At 40.6% G+C, this 24,167-nt stretch overlaps 2 protein-coding genes across 6 annotated transcripts; both read left to right on the top strand.

Moving 5' to 3' along the window:
- The first annotated feature begins 733 nt into the window (after window positions 1–733).
- setdb1b (SET domain bifurcated histone lysine methyltransferase 1b) lies at window positions 734–15,251 on the top strand. 4 transcript variants are annotated; one of them, XM_079691583.1, is made up of 25 exons: window positions 734–891; window positions 2,234–2,437; window positions 3,003–3,169; window positions 3,263–3,306; window positions 7,710–7,836; window positions 7,935–8,105; window positions 8,247–8,448; window positions 8,633–8,706; window positions 8,814–9,004; window positions 9,137–9,266; window positions 9,472–9,742; window positions 10,544–10,648; window positions 10,897–11,197; window positions 11,295–11,556; window positions 11,786–11,876; window positions 11,956–12,072; window positions 12,167–12,336; window positions 12,477–12,719; window positions 12,846–13,013; window positions 13,509–13,642; window positions 13,808–13,827; window positions 13,974–14,092; window positions 14,207–14,463; window positions 14,576–14,664; window positions 14,922–15,251. In XM_079691583.1, exons 1-25 carry the CDS (start codon window positions 875–877, stop codon window positions 15,037–15,039), a joined length of 3,792 nt encoding a protein of 1,263 aa, XP_079547709.1. In that variant the 5' UTR covers window positions 734–874; the 3' UTR covers window positions 15,040–15,251. The 4 variants fall into 4 exon arrangements, with proteins under 4 accessions (XP_079547709.1, XP_079547707.1, XP_079547706.1 ...); XM_079691581.1 differs by lacking the exons at window positions 13,974–14,092; window positions 14,207–14,463; window positions 14,576–14,664; window positions 14,922–15,251 and having other exon boundaries at window positions 12,477–12,701; window positions 13,808–13,942; XM_079691580.1 differs by lacking the exons at window positions 13,808–13,827; window positions 13,974–14,092; window positions 14,207–14,463; window positions 14,576–14,664; window positions 14,922–15,251 and adding an exon at window positions 13,739–13,795.
- A 122-nt stretch (window positions 15,252–15,373) lies between these two features.
- On the top strand, window positions 15,374–24,023 carry LOC307045715 (meiotic recombination protein REC8 homolog). Of its 2 annotated transcripts, none has more exons than XM_079691588.1 (17): window positions 15,374–15,815; window positions 16,717–16,785; window positions 16,873–17,015; window positions 17,682–17,757; window positions 17,848–17,968; window positions 18,083–18,146; window positions 19,072–19,139; window positions 19,234–19,312; window positions 19,396–19,522; window positions 19,600–19,774; window positions 20,329–20,527; window positions 20,928–21,121; window positions 21,247–21,289; window positions 22,456–22,543; window positions 22,983–23,063; window positions 23,187–23,296; window positions 23,551–24,023. In XM_079691588.1, the coding sequence occupies exons 1-17, from the start codon at window positions 15,760–15,762 to the stop codon at window positions 23,652–23,654; spliced, it is 1,797 nt and encodes a 598-aa protein (XP_079547714.1). In that variant the 5' UTR covers window positions 15,374–15,759; the 3' UTR covers window positions 23,655–24,023. The 2 variants fall into 2 exon arrangements, with proteins under 2 accessions (XP_079547714.1, XP_079547715.1); XM_079691589.1 differs by lacking the exon at window positions 15,374–15,815 and adding an exon at window positions 15,826–16,452.
- Window positions 24,024–24,167: the final 144 nt, after the last annotated feature.

Here is a 24,167-nt window from a genome sequence, read left to right as displayed (position 1 = left end):
ATTGTAACCCATTCCTGATCTTGTAACATGTGTTGGTAATTTGTCAGAAGTGGGTCTTTCTAGAGAGGCAGTATTAAAAAAAAGAAAGAAAAGTAAATAAAAAGAGGAGACATTATTAATGTGCACCCTTAAGGGGTTCTCAGAAATAAAGTACAGATATTAGTGATTGCTGAATAATAGGCTAGTTGTTTAAAATAATGAAAAATAATGGGCATAATGCTAAAATGTTTGAGTCATGGCACAGCCTGAAACACAGTTTTGTATCTGTAAATCCATGCGTTGAAAAATATTAAATTACATATAATCCTATGATGAATAATTGCACAAAATGTTACAAATGTACTCAGCCCTAAGTCTGGGTTGATAGGGAATCTTATCTTATAATATATATATATTTCTTATTAGTTTATGAGAGGTCTATCATTATTTGTTCTTTACTTTAAGCGGTTTTATGTGTTATGTTTACTTTTTGACTGAACCACACATAATAATAATAATAATAATAATAATAATAATAATAATAATAATAATAATAATAATAATAATAATAATAATAATAATAATAATAATAATAATAATAATAATAATGTGTTAATAAAAGTGTTGGCGGTCAAGTTATTTCAGTATTCTCGACTATTAAAAGTTAGGATAAAAACGGTCCTGACATGAGAATATTAGGCGCCTCTCGAGACAGCGTCATGTAGATCCGAACACGTTTTATGTACCTGGGTAACCCGCGTGAGCGGAAACAAAGAGCGCTCAATGGCACCGCCCCCACTTCGGATAGCCTGTGAAGCAAAGCCTGCGCTCCTCCTTGTTGAAGCTCGATGGTAGCCTTAGCTAGCTGAGCCTTTATTGTAAGATAGCAGAGAAGATGGAGGACAGCGAGGGGTGAGTGTTGAATGCTATTTCTGAATTAAGTTTACCGCTGACGTGTTTTTTTTAGATGAACTCCAGAGGAGACAATGCCGTTTGTTTCCAGAGACCTGCAGCAGTCAGTCAACTGAAGTCACTTTCTGCAGGCTAATGCTAGGCTAACGAGCTGCTCTCACTGGTATCATGCTTCAGTTTGTTGTCATTTAGCTGACCTGAATGATTTAATTGAAAGTGTCAGTTAGGTTGTGGTTATGTTAAATTGTCAGTTTCGATCTCTACCGAGGTAATATTTGGAAGTTGTAAAGGGATTTCGGCCCTTGTTGTGCTAGCCAGAAACGTTAAAAGACAAAGCTCAAATGCAGCTCTTGCAGTGGCTTCATTTACACTATATGTATTGCAATCGTTTTTTGGTGGGAATAGAAGTAAACATCAGCCCAGTCTGTCTGTTTGGGTCTACAACAACATATTGAAGTCGGGATGAATGAGAGGAAGAAGTGTAAAAACGTGTGAAATGTGGCTCCACATCTCAGATATACACAGGAAAGAAATCAGGGATGCATTATGTTTATTCTGGTAATCGATATATACTGACATATCAGCATGCAATTGTCATATGTTTTTGCAGACATTACAAGCAGAGCTCTAACTAGGTTTGAGCTGTATGTGTGGATTCATTATTGAGGTAGTTTTGGATATTTTTGTGTCACAAAGAAAAGTAGGCCACACACACAGGGGGGGGCCTGTTTATATATATATATGTGTGTATATATGTATGAAGGCGAAAAAACTGATAAGAAATGTGTATAAACAGAAGCATGAACATTATAAACATAGCCACTTGATGAACTGACTCGTGTTTGCTGTATTTTGTTGGATCTTCAGTAAACTCTATTCTATTGGAACTCTTTTGACTTTTTGAAAGTTAAATAAGTGTTAACATAGTGTTGTGAAGGCATCCGGCCAACTTCAGAGGTTTTTTCCGCAACAGTATTAGCATTGATAGAGGGGTATGATAAATCATAGATAAAATAATCTTACTGGTGAACATTTTTTAATCAAATAATTATTAATTGACTAGGTGTTTTTAGGAATATTAAGACATGCTTACTTTAAGGTGATCATATACATTAATGTCATACTTTGGTATTGTTGCTTGTTTCAACAATAACATCCAGCACCCTGAACATCTATGTTATTGAGTTACAAAATGCTGGCAATAAAGGAATGCTGGTATTACTTCAAAAAACAGTTTCGGTGCAATTCATCTTTAATGAGTGAGACCTGGAAAGACCTATATAAGTAAGTAACTTTCAATTATAACTAAGTTTCCTATTTCTGTTTGTTTTCCCCTCCTCAGAATGGAGGTGGAAGGCTGGGACCCCAATCTGGAGGAAGAGCTGGGCATTTCTCTGGATGAGCTGAAGAAGTGGATTGATGACGCCGTGGAGAATAGTGAGATTGTGCAGAAGAAAAATGCTCAACTGACAGAGTTCAAGGAATGGGTGGAGCAGAAAGAGGAAGAGGAGTCAAAAACAAACGCGCTTCTCATCGATGCCAACAAGTACGTAGCCTTTTCCCAAAGTCCGATTATTTTAAATCATGGTTTTAGTCTTTATACAGTATTTATTCTATAAGGATACATATGTTCCTTATCGCAGTGTTTATTATTGTTAAGTATGTTATTGGTTGTTTGCATTTGTACTTTGTGGGTACTTGTTAAAGGTTTAAATGACAGCTGTCCATCACAATATGATACAGTATATGCAATACTTTGAACAACACTACGATACATCACAAAGTCTACCATGGTGTATATTAAAATGATAATAATGAATCAAATGATAATATGTTTTCACTTTTGCAATAGATGATATTTGATTGTTTGATTATTGACTTACTATATATCAATGGATCAATGCACCCCCTGTTATTGTGCTACATTCTTTACACTATCATACTTAAGCATTATGTATAAAATCAACACACAGAATCGTTGTCCAGGGACAACTGTTCACCGACACTCTGTAGTCTGATGAAGATAAGTTATTGAAACCTGACCTTGGTTAAATAAGTGGGCATTTGTTCAGTGTGCTATTTATACATTTTTGTTTGACATTTTTCCTCAGATCCATATTGGAGTGTGAGAAGCTTGTGAAGGAAACCTACCAAAAGAGCGGTCTTGTTTACCGAGAGAGCAGCTCGGAGGATGAGGGCGACGGGGGGGGCCTGTTGCCCTCTGAAGTCATTGAGATAGACGATGACGAAGACGATGACGTCATTGATGTTGGCTGTTGTAAGTCGTTCTACTTTAATGGCGATTTAATTGCTACTACAGGAGGAAAACAATCAGGTTATTAAATATCATCTGTCCTTTATAATGTTTCAGTGGTTCCTCCAAAGAAACCCGGCACTCCTTGCACAGATCCACTGGTAAGAACAACACAACGTTTCATTTCTTTGATCCCTTTTTACACTTCATGCTCAATGTCTGTTGTGGGCTGTCTGATTCATGTGTTAACATATTTATTTTGTGGCTCCAAAAGAAAAAAGCCTTTCTGGATGTGGCTATTTTAAATCTTAATAATTTAGAAAACTTTGTCAACTTATTTTTAACAAACACTGCAAATTTCTTTAACATATATGCTAATTTTCCAGTTCGTATTGTATTTTGTGCCTCGACTGTGACATGTTTACATGCTTTAATGTTCATAAAATACCTTTCTTTTTCCTCTTACTGCCTGTACTGCAGCACATCTTTCCCACCCTCTGTCTTTAACACCAAAACGTTCAAATATGCTCCCTTCCGATTATTTCCTTTCGGTTTTTACCAACTGTCTCTCGCCCTTTTTCTACTGGCGTCTTTGTTGCTCTGGGTCATGTCTCTAAACCCGAGTCTGTCGATGGGAGTCCGGCGTATCCTGATTACTTCCCACTTAGTTTTAACGCTGTGCCAGCTGCCCACTGAGCAGTGACTCTGACTGATCCATCAGAGGCAGACTCACTTGGACTAGCTGATCAGATGATCAAATCTGGCCTGGTAGCATTTACCGAGTGTCATTCCCTTTGCCATCCCATTCAAACCGTGTCTCTTCAATGAAGTGGCCCAAAAAATACCTTAAAAAATAAAATTATTCAAAAGCTTATTGCTGATGTTCTTGGGCAACTGCCATTAAATTTTGCCATGCAAAAAAGTATTTAGTCAGCCACCAATTGTGCAAGTTATCCCACTTAAAAAGATGAGAGAGGCCTGTAATTTTCATCCTAGGTACACTTCAATTATGAGAGACAGAACTGGGGGAAAGAATCCAGGAAATCACATTGTAGGATTTTTAATGAATTAATTGGTAAATTCCTTGGTAAAATAAGTATTTGGTCACCTACAAACAAACAAGATTTCTGGCTCTCACAGAGCTGTAACTTGTTCTTTAAGAGCCTCCTCTGTCCTCCACTTGTTAACTGTATTAATGGCACCCGTTTGAACTCGTTATCAGTATAAAAGACACCTGTCCACAACCTCAAACAGTCACACTCCAAACTCCACTATGGCCAAGACCAAAGAGCTGTCAAAGGACACCAGAAACAACATTGTAGACCTGCACCAGGCTGGGAAGACTGAATCTGCAATAGGTAAGCAGGTTGGTGTGAAGAAATCAACTGTGGGAGCAATTATTAGAAAATGGAAGACATACAAGACCACTGATAATCTCCCTCGATCTGGGGCTCCACGCAAGATCTCACCCCGTGGGGTCAAAATGATCACAAGAACGGTGAGCAAAAATCCCAGAACCACACGGGGGGGACCTAGTCAATGACCTGCAGAGAGCTGGGACCAAAGTAACAAAGGCTACCATCAGTAACACACTACGCCGCCAGGGACTCAAATCCTGCAGTGCCAGACGTGTCCCCCTGCTTAAGCCAGTACATGTCCAGGCCCGTCTGAAGTTCGCTAGAGAGCATTTAGATGATCCAGAAGAGGATTGGGAGAATGTCATATGGTCAGATGAAACCAAAATAGAACTTTTTGGTAAAAACTCAACTAGACATGTTTGGAGGAGAAAGAATGCTGAGTTGCATCCAAAGAACACCATACCTACTGTGAAACATGGGGGTGGAAACATCATGCTTTGGGGCTGTTTTTCTGCAAAGGGACCAGGACGACTGATCCGTGTAAAGCAGTGGTCACCAACCTTTTAAGCCCAAGATCACCGACCTCGGCCTAGGTGAAAGGCGAGATCTACCTATTGCAGAATTGAGTGAAAAAGACGGCCCAGACTGTGCTTCCAATTTGAGGCCTTTTATATAGGCCAATTGCATCTGAATTACTGTTACAATGAAGGCTCCATAATCAGCTCACGGCATATAGGCAGGGGTAAACTGCTATTTTTTTATGAGTGGGGGGCGGACCTCACCTCCCATAGCCGTGGGAACATGTTTCAAATGGGGGGTGCTGTGGGGATGACACCAGGGCCGGTTTTGACCAATTTGCTGCCCTAGGCAAGATTTTAGCTGGCATTGAAAAACCTCTACAAAAGACCAATACACTACAAACAGAGAAACAAATTGACATGGTGGACAGCTTATATAAAAAGGCTTCAAATGTATTTAGTATTGAATGAACATGTTTTAATTGGGGGGTTCCCCCCGGGAAGATTTTTTTTAACATTTTAAAGTAAAATGCTTTAATCTGGTGAACTTTGAGCGCCCAATTACTAGAGACTGATCTAGGGGATACAACTCTAAACACCCATATGAAAAAGATCGGTTTGCATTTTAATAATCAAATAAGTATGTGAACATAACCGATAACCTACAATAGCCAATAACAAATAAATGTAGGCTAACTTGTTTTATTTTTGCGGTTCTTTTTGGGCCGTAAATCAATGTACTTATGTTATTATGATGTAATTTTAAGTTTGCACATCTTTATTTATCATTTTTTCAAAATGTACATTTCTTCAGTTCAAACCCTGAACGCATACTGTCCACCTGAGTGGACATATAAATATCTCTTTGAAAAAACTAGATTAAAAAAAAAAATCTTGTTTTTCATGCCCCAAGAGCAATAATAACACTTGGTAAAAAAATCCTGACTGAGGCTTTCATAATTCATGCATGAAAGGGTTTTTAATTTTATGGAAGTGCAGATCCCCTGTCCTCCACCAGGGGGTGCTGCAGCACCTTCAGCACCCCTACTTCCCATGGCCCTGTCACCTCCTCTAGGGGAGTCCTCACCTCCTCTAGGGGGGTCCGGGGGGATGCTCCCCCTTGAAGATTTTTTTTAAAATATTGAAGTTGAAAGCATCAATCTGGTGCACTTTGAGAGCAACATTTAGAGATCTATGGATACATCTCTCAGCACCCATTTGAAACAGAACTGTAAACAGATTTTCTTTTTCTTTTTGGATATTTTACAAATCACTCCGCTTTTAAACTGTATTCTTGTTTTACTGCCATATAGTATTTCATAACTGTTTTTCATTTATTCTCTTATTGTTTGTATAACTATAATGATCGTATGAAGGTGTGCTGCGGAAATAATCTTTTGAATAATTTGTGACAATACCGTTCTAAACACTCAAGAGTCCTTTAGCTCACCTGAGCCACTCAGTCTGACAGGAGAGGACTCTCCTCCAGCTTGTAGTGGAAACAGCTTCTTATGTCCGTTAGTGCAGCTAGCTAACCAGATGCTAACATCACGGTCCCCGCTAGCACCGGTCCTCCTTTCCCTCTCTCTCTCCCTCTCCCTCTCTCTCTCTCTATCACACTAAATGCGCTATTGCCACACACACACAGAGCCGAGCTTGAATGACACAAGCACACGTGTATTTCCATGCAACTCTGGTCTGGTGACTTGCCTCTGTTGCATTCACTGAACACGGGAAATTGCAGTCCTGCCGTCCTCTCTTGTGTCATGATGAGGTTCACGGGTTCACGTAAAGCACGGTTAATGTATTATATTATTGAGGTGTCTCAAATATACGTCAATCAAGTGGCACCTGCTAACGCGGTGGTGGATGATAGGTTTACATCTAAAAACTTATTTTTCAAACATTATTATTTTTATTTTATTTTTCTTTCTTTTGTTACTTTTTTTTTTAACGGTCGTCGATCGCGATCGACTGGTTGGCGACCACTGTAAAGGAAAGAATGAATGAATGGGGCCATGTATGGTGAGATTTTGAGTGACAACCTCCTTCCATCAGCAAGGGCATTGAAGATGAAACGTGGCTGGGTCTTTCGGCATGACAATGATTCCAAACACACCGCCCGGGCAACAAAGGAGTGGCTTCGTAAGAAGCATTTCAAGGTCCTGGAGTGGGCTAGCCAGTCTCCAGATCTCAACCCTATAGAAAATCTTTGGAGGGAGTTGAAAGTCCGTGTTGCCTAGCGACAGCCCCAAAACATCACTGCTCTAGAGGAGATCTGCATGGAGGAATGGGCCAAAATACCAGCAACAGTGTGTGAAAACCTTGTGAAGACTACAGAAATGTTTGAGCTCTGTCATTGCCAACAAAAGGTATATAACAAAGTATTGAGATGAACTTTTGTTATTGATCAAATACTTATTTTCCACCATCATTTGCAAATAAAGTCTTTAAAAATCAGACAATGTGATTTTCTGGATTTTTTTTTTTTCTCATTTTGTCTCTCATAGTTGAGGTATACCTAGGATGGAGAAAATGACAGGCCTCTCATCTTTTTAAGTGGGAGAACTTGCACAATTGGTGGCTGACTAAATACTCTTTTGCCCCACTGTATATACCAAACTGTGGATATTCTATCCATTTGATTGTAGTGTATGCAGATAATGATGGCATGTTTAATTTTTCCAGTTAAAAGATGCCTCGACAGCGCTACAGAAAACCTCCCAGCAGGTGCAGAAGTTGGTCCACATTGTCACCAAGCCTTCACTAAATGCTGCTTTGCCACGGTCTCCATTAAAGCCTCCACCGCAGTCAGGTTAGCACACATCTATTCCCTAAACAATGTTAGATAATCCTCACCTGTGTGAAAGTAGATTTTATTTTAACAGTGTGTTTGGCTGTTCCTTCCTTCAGGTATTCAGGCTTCATTGCCAGCAGTGTTTGTGTCCCAGGCTCCGTCTCATTCCATGACGCAGCCGAACCCGAACATCACAGAAGACGAGCTGAGAGTCGGGATGACCATTCTGGGAAAGAAACGCACCAAGACCTGGCACAAAGGCACCCTCGTTTCTATCAGCCCTGTCGGTACGTTACCAAAACATTTCATTCTTCTTTGATGCTCTTCAAGTTTCCTGTAAATATAATTATTTATTGTATTTTGTATTTTGTATTTTATTAGTTCAATTGTGCCATCTATAAATAAACACACCCTCTGTTTATTTTCAGGAAATGGTGTATTCAAGTATAAAGTGAAGTTTGATAAAGGGAAGAGTCTGCTGTCTGGGAATCATGTAGCTTTCGAATATAACCCCACCCTGGAGATTCTGTATGTCGGGGCTCGTGTCGTCGCCAAGTACCAGGACGGCATCCTGGTGTGGCTCTACGCTGGGGTCGTGGCAGAGATGCCAAACAACAAGAACCGCATGAGGTCCGTGGATTTAGAGTTTAAACTAAGGCCAATTGTAGACAGGGAATATTTTGGCCGGCATTACATAATTTTAAATTGAGGTATAGCAAACATTTGTTGGTCCATTTGCATTTTGCTGTGCAAAATTGTGTTGCAGAATGACAACAAATGACCTTGAATTTAAACATTTATTGTATCTTTTCAGGTTTCTGATCTTTTTCGATGATGGCTATGCTTCATATGTCCACCTACCTGATCTCCACCCAGTTTGCCGACCATGTAAGTGCCAATTTCTCCATGTTTTCTTTCTTTTTTGTTATCTGTTGAATTACTTAAATGCATGAATGAATATACTAATTAAAGACTGTGATGATCCTTGTTCACAGTGAAGCGTACCTGGGAGGATATAGAGGATGCATCATGCCGAGACTTCATTGAGGAGTACATCACGGCATATCCCAGCAGGCCTATGGTGCTCCTGAAGGTCGGACAGATCATCAAGACGGAGTGGGAGGGAACCTGGTGGAAGAGCAAAGTGGAGGAGGTGGAAGGGAGCTTGGTCAAGATCCTCTTTTTGGTATGTTGGTGAGATCAATGATAAAAAGCATTTACTAGTTAAAAGAAGGATTTATGTTCATTGCCAGTACCCACATCAGATTGAAGTGGACCTATCTGTGCAGCAGTTGATGAAGCTTTTTGTGTTTATCAGGATGACAAGAGGAGTGAATGGATTTACAGAGGCTCCACCAGGTTGGAGCCAATGTTCAACCTGAAGATGACCTCCGCCAACACCCAGGAGAAGAAGCTGGCTGGCCAGCAGAGGAGCCGTCCTAACATGGGTAATGTTTCAACCTACACCATTGATCCATGTCAAAAGCCCAATTTATAACAAGTTGATGCAGTGTTTTAAGAGGAGACACTACAGATAAATGGTGTCTCGCCCAAAGAAAACGACCACCATTTTTATAGTGTTTCTGTTAATATCATGTTCAAGAACATTCATTCATGTGTTATGTTTTGTTTTTTGTCCACTTTAATCTTCAGGGGCGTTGAGGAGTAAAGGTCCAGTAGTCCAGTACACCAGTGACGGACATGTTGGAACTTCGGTCAAAACGCCGCAGGGCTCACCCAGCCAGCCTCCGCAGATATCACAACAACAATCACCACAACAACAATCACCACAACAACAAAAATCACAACAACACCACCACCAACAACAACAACAACAACAACAACATCAACAACAGGGTCTTCAGCCACAACAAATCCAACCGATTCTTCCGCCTCATCAGCCCCCTCAGCCTCTTCGTGTTGAGTAAGTGATGATTTCTGATCCAACACTAACACTCCTGAACGCATTTTTTTCTGTGGTGTATACTCTGCAACAAAATCTGAATCAACGAAAAAATCTCGATAACAAAAATCTGTGTCTTCTTATGATCCAGTTAGAGGTTTAACGTCACAATATCCAAATAAAAACACTGAGAGATCACCATTTGGGAAAAGGGAGAAAATAATTGTGTTCATGTATTATACTGCACTGTGAAATCTTCCCAATTTCATTCATACTAATTTGAAATAAAGTGGGCGTTAGCTTATAAAAGGTTTAATAACTGAAAATAGGTTTTACATTTTCCAACAGAGAAGGCAGCAAAACACAGATTTTCTACCTGGTGTTAAAGTACTCATTAAGTCCTTCTCAAAGCAGCATAATGTTGGGCCACTTTGGGGCATCAGAACTACCAAAACAACACAAAATACACATATAATGACCTGGCAGTGGCTTAGTTACACAACATGTGAATTGATAGAGAACCTTTTTTACACATTTAGAAGACAAAGACTAACATTAACCTTTATTTGGATTCATGTTTTTGCAATTTTCCTTTTTTTCCCCCCGATACATTTCAATACAATATTCATTATTTTTGTTTTTTCAGCTACACCAACTCCTGATGGAAATCACTAACCATTGACCGCTCTCACATTACACATGTTTGATGCTAATTCAATGAAAGACAAACAGTAGATTTTTGGAGCTTTAAACCTTAGACGATAAGGGCAGTGGAAACCTTTGATACTGACTGACTGTCTTTTTCTCCTCGCTGTCTTCAAGCAACAAACATCAGATGGCAAAGAAGAGCACCTCTCCGTTTATTCCAGGGATAGGAGGGACCCATGCCTCCAAAATCATGCAGTCTCTTTCTGCCGGCCCCATGAGGTGAGTCCACCTCATCATTTGTTCTAATAAGTTAAAGGGCATTTTAAGTATATTCCATATTTGAGTTCTCCCGTTAAATGTATGAAAGGCACTCTGAAAACTTAGCATGGTTGCATGAAAAACGAAAAAACAAAACGTCATACTAGTTATTTGACATGCACATTTAAGAGCTTTATTCAAAACATTTGGTACAGTCCTAATAAGATGCTGACCTGTTCTGTTTTTCTCTTTATTTTGTCAATCCATAGTGCAAGAATGTTGAGCACCCAGGATATGGTTGGTCCCACTTTCAAGCAGTCCTTTCCGAGACCCCCCCTTCTGGTCTCTTTCCCCCCTGCCATTCCCCAAACGATGGCCGTCGTCCCACATCAGCCCTCTTACCGCGCCTCCACGGACCGCATCTTCTACCTGGCACATGCCTGTCAGCCCGCATGTCTGAACCGCGTCAGACCTGTAAAACCAGACGTGCACCGAGGGAAGAACCCCCTCCTCACACCTCTACTGTACGACTTCAGACGCATGACGGGACGGCGCAAAGTTAACCGGAAGGTAAATATGAAGGAAGAGTAGTATGATGTAGTAGCTGTATGAACGACTACCTACATTGAATTTTAAAACTCTTGTCTTCCTCTTGTCCACCCCTCAGATGTCTTTCCATGTGATCTACAAGGCTCCGTGTGGGCTTTGCCTGCGAAACATGGGGGAGATCCAGCATTACCTCTTCCAGACGCGCTGTGACTTTATCTTCTTGGAGATGTTCTGTCTCGACCCCTACGTGCTCGTGGACCGGCCCTTCCAGCCACAGAGGCCCTTCTATTACATTCCAGACATCACTAATGGAAAAGAGGACATCCCCCTCTCCTGCGTCAACGAGATCGATTCCGGCCCGCCTCCGAAAGTAGCTTACAGTAAGTATTCAATTCACACATTTTTCTTTTTAAACTGTCCACTCTAACAATAGCATTAGTGCAATGATAGATCCATGGAGTACTATTTTGTTTCTGAAAGATATTTTTGCAAGCCTTGAGCTTTCGTCCTCACCTGCATGTACAAAATATACATTAATAAATGATTACATATCAATGCAGCTACACTTTTGCTGACCCTAATTCCTTTGCCTCCTTTCTTCTCTTCAAGGTAAAGAGCGGATTCCTGAAGATGGAGTATACATCAACACCAGTGCAGACTTCCTGGTTGGGTGCGAGTGCACCGACGGCTGTCGAGACAAGTGAGTGGAGCCATCATTGTTCATATTCCTCAGACTCGTCACAGTATTCTGACCACATGTCTTTATTTCTTTGTTAAAGGTCCAAATGCTCCTGCCACCAGCTGACCCTTCAGGCTACAGGCTGTACACCTGGGGCACAGATTAACACCAATGCTGGATTTCTGCACAAACGATTAGAGGAGTGCCTCCCCACAGGGTCAGACTTTTACACACACCATTCAAAATGACATAAGGCTGTTATTTCTTCTTCTCCCTGTCTGAATGTTTCTCTCCTGCTCTCTTCCCCTCAGGATCTACGAGTGTAATAAGCGGTGTAAATGCTGTGCTGAGATGTGCACCAACAGGCTGGTGCAGCATGGTCTGCAGGTGCGTCTCCAGCTCTTTAAGACCCAGAACAAAGGCTGGGGCATCCGCTGTCTGGATGACGTGGCCAAAGGCTCTTTTGTCTGCATCTATGCTGGTGAGGAAGGGGAACCATCTTGGAAGGATAGATTTGATGGAATACAGGCTCATCTTAAGTTTATTCATAACAATTCAACAGGAGATGATTTGATTGCAAGGTGACTCACTTCTTTATGTCTTTCCCTCCCGCTTTACCAGGTAAAATCTTGACGGACGACTTTGCTGACAAAGAAGGTCTAGAGATGGGCGACGAGTATTTTGCCAATTTGGACCATATAGAGAGTGTGGAGAACTTCAAGGAGGGCTATGAGAGCGAGGCTCACTGCTCGGACAGCGATGGGAGCGGCGTGGACGAGTCGAGGATAAAAATCCAACCCTCCGCTTTAGTAACAAATAAAGCTGGAGGGAGGCCGCCCAGAAAGGGTGAGTCCAAGCCCAAAGGTGAGGGACCAAGATGGTGCATGACCTGGTTAGATTCTCAACTGTTTTTCATTCTCTTGTTTTTTCCTGACGCATATACTCCTTCTCCTCGTGATTTAAAATAATGTCTTTCTTTATCTGTTATAGCCCAAACCGCAAGCTCAGGAGACAGCAATGACGAAGATGAGAAGGACTCAAAGAGCGAAGACGAAAGTGACAGTTCGGACGACACGTTTGTGAAGGAAAACTACTTCAGCTCCAGCTCGGTGTGGAGGAGCTACACCACCCGGGGTCAGGTCAAGGGCAACAAGGAAGGTGAGCTGGAGGCAGCTTTAGGGGGTGTGGGAGGGCTGTGGTTTTATTTGAAGGTATAGTTGTACAAGTAACACTGAGTGAAGGGTTTTATTAAAACATTGATTAAGCTCAGAAAACCACAACTTTTTTGTACGGATTAAACAAATGAGATGTTCATTAGTGAATTTGAGGTGAATTTGTTCAAAGCCAGCCTAAAGGTTTCCAGTCGATATGCTATGTTAAGCTAACAGTGCTCTGACTCCAGATCCATATTTACGGTAGAGTCATTGCAGTTATGATCTTTATTCTTGGAGAGAAATAAAAGAAGGGCATTTCCAAAAATATTGAATTATTGTTATAAAGACCTGTGGTGTCCCAAAATTGCTTCTAACAGAACACAAAATGACAGACGTGTTAATCTTTTACAATAAAATGAACTGGTAAAATGGAGGAGTATTTGAAACTGGAAGATTTAATCTCTTTATTTTTATACACACCTCTCCTTTCCTGCACCAGGGAGTCAAGACAGTAAAGATGGCTTGAGCCTTTCAGCAAAAGGAACCGATGAGGAGAAGAATCCGCCGTCCATGCCTGAGGAGACGGGGAAAAGCAAAGTGGCTTTATGGCTCACCAGCCAGGGGCTGAAGAAGGTGAGGGCAGAGAATAAGGTGGTTATATCGAGCTCTTTGTGGACAGCCTTTTTTTAAATGATTCGCCCCTCATTAGACCTTTTTGTTATTTAAAAGGTGGCTCTTATTCCAGGAGATGTTGTACTGTGTTGTCAATGATCGTTTATTTTCTTTATTCCATTACAGGAGTCCGGGGATGGCAAAAGGTGTGTTGGACTTACCAAAATATGCTTAAATAGATAAATATTTATTCCTGATTTTCAAACATTTTGAACACCAGCTCTTAACCGCTCTGGTCAACAACATAACGTTTGATTGTTGTTAAGAGAAATTGTGTGTGTCTTGTGTGCAGTCAAGTGAAGTCAGAGTCGGGGAAGAAGCAGGATGTGATGACTGTCTCTGACAGTGATGATGTTCAGACCATCAGCTCTGGATCGGAAGACAACAAGGAGAAAGAGAAAGTCATCCCGGGTGAGGAAGAGAGAAATGTTAAAGCACTGTATTCACACCACACAAATATTGACCACATGGTTTTAACTTTTTATTTATTTTCGTTTTGCTTCTGTTGCTGCTGTTCTGTCTCAGGTGTGACTAAGAAGCAGGTAGCAGTGAAATCTACTCGTGGGATCGCTCTGAAGGGCAGCCACGGCATGATGGTGAAAACGGGACCACCTGGAGGCGGGGGAGGGCAGGGAGGTCAGGGAGGGAAAACAGGAAAGCAGGGACACACTGGAGGAGGCGGGGAAAACACTTACAAAAATTCCCGCCTGTTCTTTGACGGAGAAGAGTCCTGCTACATCATTGATGCCAAGTTGGAAGGAAACCTCGGGCGGTACCTCAATGTAAGTGTTTAATCTACAGGATCTCAGTGTGTGTCCGTTAGAGGTCAATTTAATATATTTTCCTATGTATTTATCTTGTATTTGACCCTCTCGTCTCCTCTTTGTCTTACAGCACAGCTGTAGTCCTAACCTTTTCGTCCAGAATGTGTTTGTGGACACGCATGACTTGAGGTTTCCCTGGGTGGCGTTCTTTGCCAGCAAGTGAGTGTTGGAGCAAATGTTAAGTTTGTCACAGATCCTTTTTTCAGAGTCTGAGGAAAATTAAAGCAGTGAGGCTTTTGGGGATTTTAGGGAATTTATATTTTGAAGAACAAGCTTTTAAACTGGAAGTGATTATTCCTTATTTCACATAATTGATCACCGTGACCACCAGCTTTAATTCCAGAAATAGACAATTAGTTTAGTATTAGTGCAACATTTTAACTTTATTTTAACATCCTGCTTGTGTCCCTGTGCAGGCGGATCCGGGCCGGCACGGAGCTGACGTGGGACTATAACTACGAGGTGGGCAGCGTGGAGGGAAAGGTGCTGCTGTGCTGCTGCGGGTCCACCGAGTGCAGAGGGAGGCTGCTGTGATCCTTCTCTGCTTTATCTGTAGGAAACTAGGAGTCCTTTGAACTCTGTAACTTTGTTCTGTTTTTTTTGTTATTTTTTAAAGTTGATCCATGCATTTTATTACAGCTGTTTTGCGGCTTTATTTTATAAGAAACATGTTTCCTGATGTGTCTCATTTTACCCATAAATCTCTTTCTTTACACATGAATAAAATGCAATGTTTCTTCAATGAACCTGAAGTGTCTCTTAACTGTCGTGAATCAACATTGGGTATAATAAAACATATTATAATGATTAATTAGATGTCTGAAAACACAAGAAATTGTACAATTTCAAGGTGAACCAGTTTCATTATTATCGAAAGAAAATTGAAGAAAGAAATACCTGCAGCTAATGTGGATGCAGAGGTTATTTTAATAAATACACCATTTATTTATTGTTAACATTAAATCCTCTACAAACTTTTTTAATTTAACAAACGTCTTGACAAAATGTTTATGCCAATATTTTTAATGCATATGTAATACACGTATATTACATTATGCATTAAAATACTGGGGCCAATATCAAACTTTATTTTCATTACTCACATTGGGACTGACCAATCAGCTTAATTCCTAAAAATAAACAAGCCGACAACAATCATTTTCTGTCCCACAGTATCTAGTGACCCTGCTATAGTGTGGAGTTATATCTGCAATTTAGCAGCTATTTTATTTATTTCCCGAAAGTGTTTCTAAAATGTTTTACTACCCCACCGTCTTGAAGCGTCATTCAGGATGTTTCTCTACAATCTGGTGAGTAAAAAGGTTTTTCTCACTATTTTAAATCGATGAAAAGTTAAGCTAGTGGAGGTAGTTTTTCTCAACGGGGTATTAACTAAACTATCGACCCGTTTTTTTGGAAAATGGTTGATAGAAATACATCTGTGACAGAGAATTATGTTGTAGATTTACTACGGTTCTGATCATTCTAAGGAGTCCTTTTAAAAAAACTAAATATACAATGTAGGTTAAGAATTAAATGTAACACTTTACCGCAATCTTTGTTTTAGTTTTTAAGTGAAGGCCACTTATCAGTAGTAGCCTAGTAGTCAAACAGCAAACTGAATATTTTTAAGGGTTTATTCTACATTATGTTGCGTTGGTTCACTTTCTGTATACGTTTAAAAAAAGAAAAAAAAAAGTCCCGCGGTTACAACCGACGCACTACTTATTATTATTTTAATTGTATACCATTTTAAAACCGGGATTCCTGATCCTCCATCTTCTAAACTGCACATGTACGGTAAAGAACAAAGCCCGCGGGGCAGGTGCATCGGCGGCAAAATATAACTTCTGTCTGGCAACAGAGACACTGTTGCTCTACTGTACCGTGTGAGCCTTTGAAGTGACTTTTTACAAAAGACAACAGCTTCGAAGATGGAGGTCAAAGGTTGTGTTATGACAAAGGGAGAAAAAAAAATACGTGTAGGCATATTGATACACATATAACACCCTCCTTTTATTTTCTGGTGTTAAACATTTTTCAAATCAAATTAGCTTGATTCACATAGTTAATGTCAGTGCAGACCCACTGACCCAAACTTTAACATATAAATGTAATAATTCAGAATTAAAAAAAGACAACCAACATTAACACAATATTAAAGTGTAACGAAAAACAAATGTATTATAAATAAATGTGTGTTAATTTCAGGCTGGTGGCTACAAAAGGAATCAAAATTCCCCGCCGGGATTTCCTTAAAGTCAACGTGATACGCACCTGGTAAGAAGATATTTTATTAATTGTCACCTCTTTATAATTGGGTGAACTGTGAGTATGTGCAGTGACAATAAAGCTAATGCCCTACAGTGATGACATCATGAGCTACGTGCTGCAGCGAATGCCCCCCCCTCAGCCCGGCCTGCCTCGGCCTCGCTTCTCCCTCTACCTCTCCTCCCAGCTCCAGTACGGCGTCATCCTCGTCTACCACCGTCAGTGTGCTCTCCTGCTGCGTAAGCTATCAACAGACAGTCACTGTCCTCACCAACAGATCCCGGGACCCCCACTGACACAAACCCCTAACCGCTCCCAACACGATGCATTACATTTAACGCACATCAATAGAAAATGCTGCGATCCGCGGACGTTCCTCTGTATATTCTGCACATTTCTGCTGTCTCAAAACAGCACAGATTATTTTACTTTAAATTCTAATACACTGTATATCTTTTTTTCTTCAGAGTAACTTTTCATGTTATTGTTGAACCTACATTTTTGTATATTTTTTATATTTATGTGTTATGTACATTTCAGCAACATTTATTTTTAAATAGTTTTCATGTTTTTTTGCCCCTATTTTTTGCTACCTTATTCCTCTTACTCTATTTATGTGTGCACCAACGCACACGCCCTGTATGAGTAAATCTACTTTGCGCCATACAATTTCCAGCGATGATCAATGATATGAAGGAGGTTACAAACCTTGTATCAAAAGAAGATCACACACACTAGCTGATTTTGTAAAGAAATTCAGGGGAATTTAACTGTTTATCTATTTTTTCCATGCCAAAGAGCATTATAATGCTATCTTGGCTCTATTGTTTAAGTTTCTCAAGTGTCTATGTGATCAAAAGACATTAACACTTTCAGTTTTGGACTATGAAATGATGTTCTTCCAGAGGAGCTGGAGTCTGTTTTGGTGAAGCTGTTGAAACAGAGGACATCCCAGATAATTGACATAGATGAGCCCAGCAGGTGAGAACAGGTACTCAAAGTTTTGAATCTGCAGTTACAAACTAAAACTAAAAAACGTATCTTGCTTCTGGACTTCCTGTTTTCCCCCAGACAAGCGTTGGACTTACCAGATGCCCTGAGTCTCATGGAGGACACAGAAGGAGCTCTGGACCCGTTGTTCGGATTGATGTTCATGAGGGAAGCCATGCCCAGTCCCAACACACTGATACAGGTACCCAAATATGGAAGGAGATGTAACACTTGTACGGGAAGGTAAAGTTGAAATCATCTAAATATTTGTATGAATGAAATAAGTGTACTGTGTGTATTGTGTTGTATTTCTCAGATGGGTCAAGAGTATCAGAGGGAATGGTCTCCTGAGCTTCCAGCTGCTGATGAACAAAATAGCGGTAAAATGGCTCAATGTGCTGACGGACAGTAAAATAAACATGTCTATAGGGTATTTTGTCTTTGCATCAGCGGAAAATAGAATATGTTCTGTAGAAAATCACTTTTAGTGATGTATATACCATACAAACTAGTAAATGTGATATTATTACTAAAATAATAGAGAAATATTACTTAATGAGGGCTAATTTGAGCTGATAGATAAATACTATAATAGAACAATAAGAGAAAGTTTGATTACTTAAATTATTGAAAGCAAAATATACATCAAACTTATCTTTCAATTGCACCCGGACGATTGCCGTAAACTCCTAAAACACTTTTTTTCTGTTACTTTTATTAGAAACCTCGGGGAACATATTGAAGAAGAAACCAAATGTTGAATGATGCAGAGATGTGTACAATAAATGCAGACACAAATAAAAGCAAGAATACATGCTGTATCATTTAAACAAGAACAGATAAGAAACTAGAAAAATTCATGAACCAAACACATCATTAAGGCAAACTTGTTTGAAATGCTATATCAGGAGAATACACAAGGCCTGTCCTGGTTATCATCAGCGTTAATTAAATGTCAGCTTTACAGAAAGACATACAAAGCATGCCAAGAACTGTACAGTATGTCAGAGTGTAAATACCAACAGGTCACAGGAATAGACAGAGGTCAGATAGTGATAAAAAGGCAGATATCCAGAGCATCAGGCACAGAGAGACACTGTGGGTCTCATCAGAGCCGACTGCCTTCAACAACAACATCCTGCTCATCAGCCGAGGCCATGATGACACGATGTTGTGTAGCCACATTTCACCTTCGCATAAGAGAGCACTTTCATTCCAGCTTGAGAAGTTGTGTCCTCTCCTGCTTGTTTGTGTGGCTGTGAAATAATGTTGTTTTGTAATACATGTCAATCATATTTCCCCCAGCCATAACTGCATCCCTAGAAACCATCACCCTGAGAGAGAGGGAGCCTATCGTCATCCATCCCGCAGAGGTACCAAGTCAAATGCAGCACATACACTTTTTACCTTTTTTTGGGGGGGTTTTCACCTACATCTAATTCTTCTTCTCATTCTACTGAATGCTAGTTCGAGGGCATAGAGCTGGTTGATCACCACCCAGATACGATTGACATCCTCATGGCCCAGACAGGTTACTTTCCAGAAGGTGCGTTGCGAAACTAGGAGCTCCTTTTCCAGCAAGAGAAGGGTGACAATAAGATAGTTATGGTTTTTCTTTATTTTACTAAGGTGAAGATTTTGATATACTGGAGCAAGGAATGCAGCCAGGAGATCTGGAGATGGATATTGAAAGGGATGTGAGAGAAGAAGACCTGGAGGGAAAGACAACAAGAGATTTCACAGCTTCCACTATTGAGTAAAGTATCTCCATGGAAACGTCAACAGAAACCCACAGAGCCACACACAATAACACTGTGCTTCTCTCTGTGTCAGCTCACAGCACCCCACCCTCTCCACTGATGACGTCATTCTGCCTCAGGAAGATCCAGGCCTGTCCGGGGTGACGCCCAGATCCCCTTCAGACCTGCACACCCCCACCTCTGTGCCCATCCTCCCCTCCCCACCACATTTAGCCGAGAAACGTCTAAGACCATTTCTACAGTTGAAGGTGCCAGATTTGGGGTTTTCGTGCAATCACAACCGTGCAGGAAGTGTTTTTAGAACAAACTTCCTGCTTTTTTTGTTCAAATACAGTATTGTTTTTATAACGGTATCCATTGATTTCTGGGAATTGGTATCATCATGGTTCCTGTAGATCCTTTAGAAATGTTAAAAGGCACTGAAGTCAGTCATCTCTAAATAAGGCCTACATTTTTGTTAGAATGTTTAAAAAGTCAAAGCAGGTTTATTTGGGAAATCTCTATTGAATTGTTAAAGTTTATTTTTCTTGAACAAGACTAGCCCGCTCTTGAATTTGGTAATAAATAGTTTTTAAATCGATTGTGGTCTAATGGTAACATGTCTATTGGCGGGGTCTCCTGATAAACTCACAACATTAACACAAATTGCATTTTAAGCTGCTAGGATAAATAAATGTCATCAAAAGGGATTTTTCCCAACCTGGCAACCCAATGTCTGTTCTCATTTTAGAGAGACATTCAATGAAATGCCTTTAGCAGCTGGAGGAAAGTTAGGGTTAATTTCCATCCCTCCCATTCCCAGGATGTGCCCACTCCAGAGGTGCAGATGAGGAGGAGGAAGAGGCAGCTGATCTTCTTCGACCCGGAGACGCAGATCCCACAGCAGGTCCAGCAGGAGCAGATCAACGAACCTCATATTGAGACCGGACCTCGTCTTACTTTTCAGCCGCCTTCTCAGAGGCTGCCCTCTGCTGCTGAGCTCTTCAATAATCCCTGCACACGTCAGTAACACTTGTAAAAAACAACAATCCTTGAATACAAATCTGATTTCACACCAATGTTTAAAACCATGTTCCTCATAAACACTGAACAGCCTTCTTCCTGTGTTACACTGTAAAAAATGTTGTTGTTTTTTTTGCCATGAAACATTTCAGAAGACTTCCTGTATACTGTATTACAACAGTGGCACTAATTTTTAAATATGATTAACTTCTTTTAACAGCTTCTTTTAAGTCATATTATTTTTAATTGATGGCGATATCTATTACATTTTTATACACATGTTTGATATGAAGTGAGGGTTTTTTGTCACGTGCACATCTGCAACTACTGCTGTTTTAAGTTGTGATACATGTTACCTTTTTTCAAAAATCTACATTGATTTTATTTTCCACCTCGCAGCCTTGCCTGAAGAGCTGCTGTTACTATGGAAACAGGCTGCGACCATCACGCCTCTCTCAGGCTCGGACCTGCAGGTCGGGGAGAGAATGCCCGAGTCCACCGACTCCGAAAAGGAGAGAGAGCATGCAATGGTGGAGGAGGTGGAAGCACGGGAAGGAAAGGATGGAGGTGCTGCCCTCAGCCCCTATCGTGAGGTGTGGAGGAATGTTTATTTGTTTGTTTGTGTGTGTGACTATGGTATCAATAACTGTGAAGCCTCTTTGTGTAGGGAGAAGATTTAGTAATGTGTGTGTGTGTGTGTTTGTGTGTGTGAATACAGTTCAGCCGAGATGTGGTAGACCCGGAGATGAACGGGTTTTCAGGTAAACATTGTGTAAAACAAAACAAACATGAAAGTGTGCTGGGGGTGAAGTGTGTGTCCACATCAGTTGCTTTTAGCGCGACCTAGGCCCCATTTACACGGAAACGAAAATGAACCGAATTCGATATCAAAAAAATATTCCGTTCACACGCAATCGGCTCACAAATGTGTCCGTCCACACAAGACCGCACAACTGTTGTGCCGAATGATGCACCCCCACTGTGAAATGCACCCCCCCAAAAAAATGTGCTTCTATTGATCCCATTCTTAAGCATTTTTGAGGGTATATTTGTAGGACTAGTACCAATAAATGGAGCAAGTTTCATGTATGTGACCCTTTTATTATGTAAGATAGCAAGGGGTGCATATCGTGGCAACCAGGCCTGCCATAAAAAGCACCCCTCAAAATAAAAATGTTTCTCTTAATCCCACCCTCAAGCACTCGATGCAAAAATCCGTTAGCTCCTTTAGACCCGAATAATTAACACAAAAAGGTAAAAGAGTAATCTTTAAAATGCAAAAATATGCTGACAAAGACTATGTAACATTTGTAAACATATATTTTGATTATTATATGACAAATATGTGATACCTGGCTCGAAACACTCGGTTGTTGTTGTTGGCGGGTGAGCAGGAGAGGCGGGGCTATGGCATATAGGGCGTACACACGGAGCCGTTTGGCCCCCCAGAGCGTTCCGTCCGCAGATCTACCCACCTTGGGACCCGTTATCGTTTGAGGAGTCCATTTCTGCGGTTCCGTTACGGCCTCGTGTGAACGAACTGTGTATGCCAGGGGTGTCAAACTCAAGGCCCGGGGGCCAAATCCGGCCCGCGACTTCATTTCATGTCCCACAATTCATCTCAATTTAGACTTTTTTCTCGGAATTTGACTTTCTTTTTGAAAACGTTACTTTTTTTCAAAATGTCACTTATTTTTTTTTGTTTTTCCAGAATTTGGCTTTTCTTTTTAAATCATTTTGTGACATGTGCACTGAAGAGACTTGCAATTGTTTGCTCTAGACTTCTGCTTTCAGATGTAGTTAATTATGAAGTTAGTCAGAGGTGGGGGATAGGCATGTATCACTTATGGTTAAGGGTTAGGGCAAGCCTACAGGGAACGAATACAAGCTAATATAATATCTAAAATGGTGTGTGTGTGTTTATCAGACCCTGATATAATGCTGGAGAGATCTGACCAAAAGGAGACGTCTCGAATCAGAGACATTTCCCCCATGTTCTCACCCGAGAAAGAAGGGTAGGTACCGAAGATGTGAGTGCAGCAAGGATGGGTAACACATAGGGATGTGAAGGTAAATGGGTTAGAACACGTTACCACATTTGGCACTAACTTCAGCCAGATCTTTACCATACATTTCATGACAGTCAAAAAAGGGCTACATATATTACACTGACTGGAGTATGGGAAGCCGTTTGAGTTTATATTCCATATCCTCCATATCCTTGATGTCCTCCTCTACTCTGCCCTTTGTATACACTATATGGACATTTGATCAGTGAGCTGCAAGAGCTCTGACATGTTTGTAGTTGCGTCCATTTTATTGTATACGGTCCAATATTTTCCGTATTTGAATCCAAAAGACTTCAGTTTAGATCTTTAAAAAATACACAATTTGCCACTGAGTGCTCTTTAAATGAATGTGCTGTCATGTTTATGTGCACATGTGTGTGTTCAGGCCTGCTGTCCCCAGGTCCCTGAAGGACATCCCAGAGGTGGTGGACGAGTTCCTGGAGATAGCTGCAGAAGAGTCTCCTGGGTAATGACATTGAACGCATCACTATTACTCACTCAGTTGAAGCTGTATGGTCATTTTTCCCAGTCTTTGCATTTAGTAACACTTTGGAGATAAGCATATGATCGTGTGTTTTTGTGTGTGTAGGCTACCGTTCGATATCCCAGAGAATGAAGAGGGGCACGTGGTGTTTGCTTCTCTCCTGCCGCCAGACGCAAACCGCAGAACTGTCAGCAAAAGCTTCATGAGGCTGCTGGGTGAGGCGTTAGTTAGTCCATCATCCCATTTCTCATGTTGAAATTGTGTGTTCTGTTACATGCATCATCAACACAAGAGGAAGCTGTTTAATCCACAAAGCTGAGGGAGGTGGAGGTGTCCTTTATGGAAGCTTTAATGATGAGTTGAGCTGAAGAAGCAATATCTCTTAATGGTTCATGGAGAGATGTTCATATGATCTAGTTGTGTTCGACTTTAGTTTTGTTTACAGTGGAGTTGTTTGTGTTTTCTGCAGAGTCCTTAACAGCCAAGAGGGTCCGTGCAGAGCAGGACGAGCCTTATGGAGACATTTTGATATTCCCCAGACTAAAGTACGAGGAGCAGCGCCAAACTTTGTGATGTGTTCACAATCACCTAAAGGATATTTTTGATGTTACCGTTTTTATCACAGATTGTATTTAAAAATATCTAATATACTAAATCTAATGTTTTGTTACTGATCACTTCATGAGATTTGTTTTTTGTGTTAAAATGGTTGGAAGGTTTTTAAAACACTTTTTACCTGCTGTTTCATGTAATGAAATATCCAAATGCAAATCATTGGTCCACTTTGTTACTGTGACCAACACGTTGTATCAAGTTTAGGAGATTTCAGACGAGTATTTTAACATTTCTTATGGTTCTATTTGTCACATTTTTATACACCTCATATTGTTCAAGTAATGTGACCTTTTAAACATGAACGACAAAATAAAAACTTTATAAGAGCAGTGTCAGTTATTTGTGTGTAGAAAGCATGCACTGTTTATTTAAAGGTATGTGTTTTATGTATATCAGGACAGGTGTGGGAAAACATGTTGCGGGGGTTAAGGAGGTGCAAGGAGGAGAGTGAGTAAAGTGGAGTGAAACTGG

The sequence above is a fragment of the Notothenia rossii genome (assembly GCF_949606895.1).
Source record: "Notothenia rossii genome assembly, chromosome: 7".
NCBI classification, from domain to species: domain Eukaryota; kingdom Metazoa; phylum Chordata; class Actinopteri; order Perciformes; family Nototheniidae; genus Notothenia; species Notothenia rossii.
The sequence above is the reverse complement of the archived record's forward strand: the minus strand, read 5'-3'. Positions and strand labels throughout refer to the sequence as shown.